This window comes from Melanostigma gelatinosum, assembly GCF_949748355.1.
Source record: "Melanostigma gelatinosum genome assembly, chromosome: 3".
Taxonomy (NCBI): Eukaryota; Metazoa; Chordata; class Actinopteri; order Perciformes; family Zoarcidae; genus Melanostigma; species Melanostigma gelatinosum.
In genome coordinates, this window is record NC_136636.1 from 23,489,711 (window position 1) to 23,497,221 (window position 7,511).

At 45.7% G+C, this 7,511-nt stretch overlaps 1 protein-coding gene across 1 annotated transcript in view; it reads left to right on the forward strand.

Moving 5' to 3' along the window:
• Positions 1-4,465, forward strand: part of ephb2b (eph receptor B2b) — a gene marked incomplete at its 5' end in the record, with an annotated part of 111,479 nt that extends 107,014 nt beyond the window's left edge. Inside the window, 4 exons of the mRNA XM_079297056.1 lie at positions 10-159; positions 2,051-2,244; positions 3,110-3,265; positions 4,238-4,465. Coding sequence (XP_079153182.1) covers positions 10-159; positions 2,051-2,244; positions 3,110-3,265; positions 4,238-4,346 — 609 coding nt within the window. The 3' untranslated portion in view covers positions 4,347-4,465. The remainder of the gene's footprint in view (positions 1-9; positions 160-2,050; positions 2,245-3,109; positions 3,266-4,237) is intronic.
• Positions 4,466-7,511: the final 3,046 nt, after the last annotated feature.

The window sequence follows — 7,511 nt, forward strand, 5'->3', positions numbered from 1 at the left end:
TGTTCGTAGGGAGGGAAGATTCCTATCCGATGGACTGCACCCGAAGCTATCCAGTACAGGAAGTTCACCTCCGCCAGTGACGTGTGGAGCTACGGGATCGTCATGTGGGAAGTCATGTCGTACGGAGAGAGGCCTTACTGGGACATGACCAATCAAGACGTATGTATTTACCTTGCCTTTAGTCTTTTTCGGTTTTAAAATGAACCCCCCCTTAAACATTTTTTTAAACAAGGCCTCACTACACACATACATCATCTCCTGGCTGAGTTTCATTGCAGCCTCAGACTCCTCAGAGAAACGGGTTGTCATTGTATCTGCTCTCCCGCAGCTAAACAGCAGCTTTCACTCATGGGTTTTATATGAAAATCCCCCCGCACTCACCACAGAGACATAATCAGATCATTGGAAATGCACGGCAGTGCTCAGCGGACAATTCCTGCTCTTGACTGGAGCCTCCATTTCCTATCTCCCTCTGGGTAGCGCAGGAGAGAGCAAATTATGGGGAGAGAGATAATGAAAATCGTTTCAAATTGAAAGTGAGAACACTAATGTGCTGAGAGGGACCGAGGTCCTCGACGGTTATCTTATTAGCAGCTCCAGATAGTGTTTCTGCTCCATCGGGGTCCCCGTTCGGAGGTCTCATGAATGAGATTAATCCGAGTCTGAATGGAGCTCCTTTAATGGCCCCGGTAATGAGCAGGGGATAGTGCGTCCTCCTCACAAGTGTCCTCCGGCTTGTTTCACTCTGTTAACCGTGCACCACCTCCGCATGCCCCTCGACCAGCAACATCACCGGTCCAAGCCGGACACAGTTTTAATGTGAATTTGCACAGAGAGAGAGCATTAAATACTTTGTAAAGGCCGGACGTGAGGTCACATCTGGCAGGAATGTGGAGTTGGTGGAATAAGGTTTATGCTCCTAATGACCTAACTGCTGTTTAACAACTCTACACAGGGAGACCTAATGCGGTGATTTGTGCACAAATAGATGCAGTTATACATTTATCTGTGTTTAAGTAATAACGTTAATGTAACAGTTCTGAGTGTTCGGCGGTAACACACAGTAATGACTAAAGCAGACTAAACATGGTGAGAGGAACAGATGTTCCAGTTATAAGTTCATCAGAAGACCGTTCACTCCATCACAGCGTGTTTATTATAGCCCCGTGACTTCCATACAAGAGAGGACGTTTATCAACCGGACCGCTTGAGTAATGGCAAGAAACTCAGCACAGTTATTCATACTGTATGTGTGTATATATATATATATATATATATACATGTGTATATATATATATATATATATATATATATATATACATGTATATATACACGTATATATATATATATATATATATATATATATATATATATATATATATATATATATATATATATATATATATATATATATATATATATATATATATATGTGTACGTAGTTTGAGGTACCTGTACTTTACTTCAGTATTTACATTTCATATCACACTTCTTTCTGACAGCTACAGTGAATTGTCTTTCAGGTTACGATGATAAAAACACTTAATTGTTAAAGATTAAACCAGTGGTTCTCAGTTATTTTTGGTTTGTGACTCTTTATAAAGTGTCTTCATGAGGCCCCTCGTCACATTCCACCCTCTAAACTTCTCACATGGTTCCATTTCTACAAAGTAAGAAAAACAAAGCTTAGATACGAGTCTCAGTATTAATTTAACACTTTTTTTCCCTGACACAAATCAACTCACGACCCCTCCGACTTATCTTGTGAACCTTTGGAGCAACCTAACAGTGAATAAAATAATATAATGAGCTCCATCTCAAGCAGATACTTCTGCGTCAATTCATTACAATTAACAAATTGTTGCAAATGCTTTTGTACTTTTTACTCAAGAAGTATTTAGAGTTGAGGACTGTATTTGTACTTTTGCTGAATAAAGAACGAGTACTTCTTCCACCACTGTATCGTACCGTCTTCTCTCCTCTCCATCGATCCATCCCCTCTTTGTAGAGCCTCATAGCAACCGTTAGAGATCTTTGTCTCCCCCCGCAGGTCATCAACGCCATAGAGCAGGACTACCGGCTGCCCCCGCCCATGGACTGTCCCAGCGCGCTGCACCAGCTCATGCTGGACTGCTGGCAGAAGGACCGCAACAACCGGCCCAAGTTCAGTCAGATTGTGAACAACCTCGACAAGATGATCCGCAATCCCAACATGCTGAAGGCCATGACCCCGTTATCTTCAGGGTGAGCGGCACGCAGGCTGTTGATCAAATGTGTTGTCGTGTGATTTACTCGTGTTCGCTTTTTGTCCGTCGGTCTCAGTCGTAGTCATAACACACGGTACAGGCTAGTGTTAAAGAAGCGTGTTCTTCATTATCCCCCCCTGCTCTGTGTGCGAGATCGCCATGTGTGTTTTATCTCGTCTCCGCAGGACAGGCCTCCCACACCTTGAACAACATAATGCATCTGATGCTCAATGTGAAGCCTTTCCTCTTCCTAACAGGAAATCCATGCTCCTGCCAAAAGTGTCATCCGTGACACGGTTGCCTCCCCCCCCCCTCCCCCCCCTCCCTCTCCCCCTCCCCTCGATCGCAGTGTCTCTTGTTTCCCGTGGCGCCGAGCGGTTATGTAAATGAAAGCCTTTCGGTTCGATAGATCAAATCCGTTCCACCAATGCTTCGGACGAAACCTGGATTTGAAGCAGTTGTGCGTTGCTCGAAAAACAAAACATTGTGCAGCGTTTCGGCTCTGGGTGTTAGTTTCCTTTGAGAGCGAGGGCTTACTGATCTCCATTATCCCCCCCCGTCTGTACTTTCATTTGTGGTGGCGGGCAGGACCGAGAGCCAGATTTTCCACAGACACTGACTGGATACATTGGCTCCTTAAAGCCTATCACTTCATTTGGAAAATACACTTTGTGAGGAATCAGTTTGGAAATATTGGTTCATGGATGAGGCCAGTGGGATCCTCCGAGTTCTGTGCTTTTGAAAAATATAATGTAATAATTCACGATTGAATTACATGCAGGTGGTCCGGGGCTGTCTATGACTTGAAACCTGCCATTTTGTATTATCATTATTCTTCATGGCCCCTGCTTGTGTCCCCTCAGTGTTCACCTCCCTCTCCTGGACCGCAGCATCCCGGACTTCTCCAGCTTCAGCACTGTGGACGAGTGGCTGGATGCCATCAAGATGGGCCAGTACAAAGACAATTTCGCCGGCGCTGACTACTCCACATTTGATGTGGTGTCCCAGATGACCATGGAGTAAGCGCTGATGACTCCTGCCGTTCTGGCTCTGATAACCGCGAGGAAAACTATCGCATGATCGTTCGCCGAGTCTCATTTGTTGTCCCTAAAACCTGAAAAGCACCAGACTCTGCCTCTGGCTTGTTATTAAAGGACGCTAGCTGCACTGCGTGTAATTAGCGGATCGTAACGCTGCAGTTACGAGGCTCAACAGCGGGCACAATAGCTCAAAGCCATAACATCGCCCTTTATGCTCTGCCATGTGTTCAGCAGGCCTCTCTCTGACCTCGGTTTAAGGATCGAGAGGCGCCACCATGATATGCGGAGGCAGAGTCTGGTGATATGTCGGTTAGCCAGAATGCTCGCAGAACAATCCTCCTTTACGAGATATAATCCTGTTAAGAGTGCCACCTGTAGAGAAACCGATAAAAATCATTTCCTGTCTCTGGATAAAAGAGATTAACCCGCGGCGATGTCGAGCTTCAATTCTTAGAACAAAACAGATTGTGATGTGTAATCCAATAAGCGTGATTACTGTTGAGATTCAGCATTCGGAGAATAATGGATTAGAAAACTGAAGCCGCCTTGATACAGACGGGAAGTTGCTGTTTATTTCTGCCGCTTTGATGTTGCGTCTACAACACACTCGAGTTAATGAGATGTGAATTTGTAATTCTTTGCTTTTCTTCTGGTGGTATAACATGGGGGGGGGGGTTACCGCATGAGTCAGTAGTCAAGTAGTCAGTACAATTTTTCTGTGATCAGAAAAGCTTGCTGGCCTCAAAGTCGGATGAACGCGCAGCTGTTTCCTGCCCGCTACGTTGCCGTCGTCTCTCACTTTTCAGCTGCTCTCTCCCTTCTCGTCATGCTGTCTGTTGCGATACGATGGCGATGATGGACAGAATGCATGGCTACTACAGCGTAGATGTATTCGGCAGGAGTGTTTATCGTCTGCGGTAACACAAGCCTGACATCTGTCTCTCCTCACAGGGACATCCTCGGGGTCGGTGTGACGTTAGCAGGCCATCAAAAGAAGATCCTCAACAGCGTCCAGATGATGCGGGCACAGATGAACCAGATCCAGTCAGTGGAGGTCTGACCCTCCAGAGCGGAGCACAGGAGGGGGGGGGGCGGTCAGGATGCAGGGCTCTGGCTGGCGGAGGACAGTGTGGATGGTTTTTGGGTTTTTTTTCTGCGTTACAGTGTATCTGGCCTTCCCACCAGACTACCATTCACCCCCCCCCCCCCCCCCCCCACTTCCCTCTGTCCTCTGGTCCCCCTCACCGCGACTCTGCCTCGCTGCATCTCTGGGATCAGCTGTGGAGAGTCGTGGAAACTAAAGTCAAAGTGACATAAGAGGGACGCAGCAGACCCATCTATGGAGCCAGCAACACATTTTTCAATCTTCCACCACTTTTTTATTTGACGTTGAACTTTCTTTTATTTCTTTTTTTTTTTTGTTGGTTTCTTCTGATAACTTTGTAAAGAATTTTTTAAAAGAAAAAAAAAGAAAACGGAGAAAAGGCGAGGAGTTTATCTAAATGTATAGATGGCATCAGCTCGTACACCAGACGGAGTGAGTAGGAACGCTTCCCTTTAAAAGGGAAAGAAAAAGAAAAGAAGAAAGAGCCGGGGAGACGAGGCCGTCCTCAACAAGGTGTGGATATTGTCTTTGCATCTTTTTTTTAATTTTGGACATCATGCGGAAACGGCTCTCGGCGGCCTCCTGAAAGGCAAAGCAGAGAGGAGAGTGAGGGGCCCGACGGGGGCCTCCGCAACATGAAATGGACAACATGTGGCACAGACTGATGTCAAAACACACATTCATTCAGACTGACAGTTCACACAGTGAAATCAACACTCAAGAAAAAGAAAAAAAAAATTACAAGTCATTTTCTATATTGTGTGAAATTTTTGTGATGAAGAATTCCGTCTCACCATGCTTCCTCTCACCACGGACAAAAGGACGAGTTTCTTTCATTTTCTCTTCCAGAGTGAAGTATTCACAGCCTGCCAAATAGAACTCTTCCCCTTTTTGCACCCCGATCATGGATCCTGTACTGTACATATCAGATGCACTTGACCTGCCATTACTAGAGGACTCGGAAACAGTCGGGACTGAACACAGGGAGGATTTACGTTGTTTTCAACATCACTTTCTTTTGTGAAAAAGTAAAGCTTGCGGAGCAAGAGGGGGGAAACAAACAAAACAACATCCTACACAGATTCACAGAAAAAGAAACAGGTTCTACTGTTTACATCAGAGTTCACACACACACACAGTAAGTCCCGTTATAGCATCCTCCTCCATCCCCGACGCCGTCTGTGCATACGTGCACATGTCGCACACACACACACACACACACAGACGTGCACAAAGAAGCAGTGGCTCCCGAAGCGCCGGGGCTGGTGTTTGATAGCATGCTGGGTGAGTGGTTAATTTCACAGTGCTTTGATTTGCTGCAGTTACTAGAACTCTGTTTGGAATAAGAGCTTTGATTTGACACACTTTACAGAGTATAATGTTCCTGCATTATATCCCGTGTTTCTTCTTCTTCTTCTTCTTCCAGTTTTCCTTTTGAAAAGACATTTTTACGTTTAAAGTATTCAAGTTTTGATACCACACGCAGTCATGAATAGACTTTACAATCAGGAGTTTGTCGAATTAAAAACAACAAAACGTGTTATATTTTTGCAATTTCTGTATGGATATTATTGAGTTATTATTATTACCTTTAGGGTTTGTTGTTTTTCTGCACCGAGTCGATTGTTTGACTCCAACAAACACTCTGGATCTTCCATCAATACTTATACATTCATTATGAAACATGTAGATAAATGTACGCCCCCGTCCCCTGTGAGCAACACCGCCTCACGAGTGCACAGCTGTCGATCATCGTTTGCGTCGTCGTCTGTAACCTGGCGTAATGCCGGGATTCCCTGGAGACAGTGAAGCAGGCGTGGGTCTGTGTACACAGCCATTAACTGATATCAGCAGTGCAGAGTTCCTCCTGGGCTCGCGCTCCGAGACCTGACAGGCAGACACGGACGTCCAGCTGTGAGCTATCGGTCAGATGTGTCCGGTCACAGCGGGGCGGCCGCACCACCGATCACAGCCGCTCTGTCCAGGCACTGATTCTCCCTCCCTCTCCCCTTGATCACATTAATGCCCGTCAGCCACCTGTCTGCCGCCCCCACTGATCTCCACACAGCCGGCTTCCAGCAGTTGTCTGGTTTTGTCCCTGCGACTTTATAAGCATCCACAGCAGCAGGCGAACTGACGGTCATCAGTGGAGCAGTTGTGTCTTGTCTTGTCCTGATGCTGCATGTCACTGAAGTATGTGAAAAGAAAAAAAAGAAGAGACTCGACAATGCTTCCATGTTTGCTTGAACCAAATCCTCAGACTTGACCTGAGTTTTTGTGGCGTCTCTAAAGAGCGTTACCTGTCATTGTCCCCGGCCTTCCAGAGGATTCAAGGACATGAGTGGAGGGATTCTTTGTTCTCTTTCTGCACCCACAATCCTCTCCTTGCTTATTTCCATCCCCAGTGCAACACACGACAACCAATATTTCCCTGGAAGCTTTTCTAAAATATGAAAACTGGGAAGAGGACGATCACGAGAAGTGACGCCGTGACCTCGATGCCACCGATGCCAACATGCAGTTTAACTTTACAAACTGAGCTTTAGACCCGTCTTCCCTTTTCCATTTCTCAATACTTCACAGCTCATCAGTTTTATTTCGCCAGGCCGAGGTTGCGCGTCTTCTCACGGTACGGCAAATACTCCACCGTCAGGAAAAACGCTTAATGTTGTTCAGGAAGTGGGTCTAAAGTATACAGAAGGCCGGCGAGTTCCTGCTCCGGCCCCATTAAAGCTCATTCGGATGCTCGTCCACGGACGCTGCCAGGACGTTCAGTTATTAATCAAGCAATTATCCTTCAACTTTTGATTCAAGGAACTACTTTAAAAACAGGGCGGCATGCTTATTGCGAGACATAAAATAGTGCTGAAGTTGGCTTCATGTTGCACACTGTCAGTATTTAAAACTGCTTATGAAGGGTGAGCTTGTTCACTTTTATCTGAAGGAGTTGTCAGAAAACCTTTTGATTGAATGTGGAGTGTGCATTAAGTATTTATGTATCTTATGCTTTTGATAGCTTGAACTGCAGCAGTGTCTTTTTCTTCTTTGAGCCGAGCAATGATAGCGGGAGAAGTAGTTGACTCACTTATGTCAAGTGGTTCCGACTCCACCGAAGCTCAA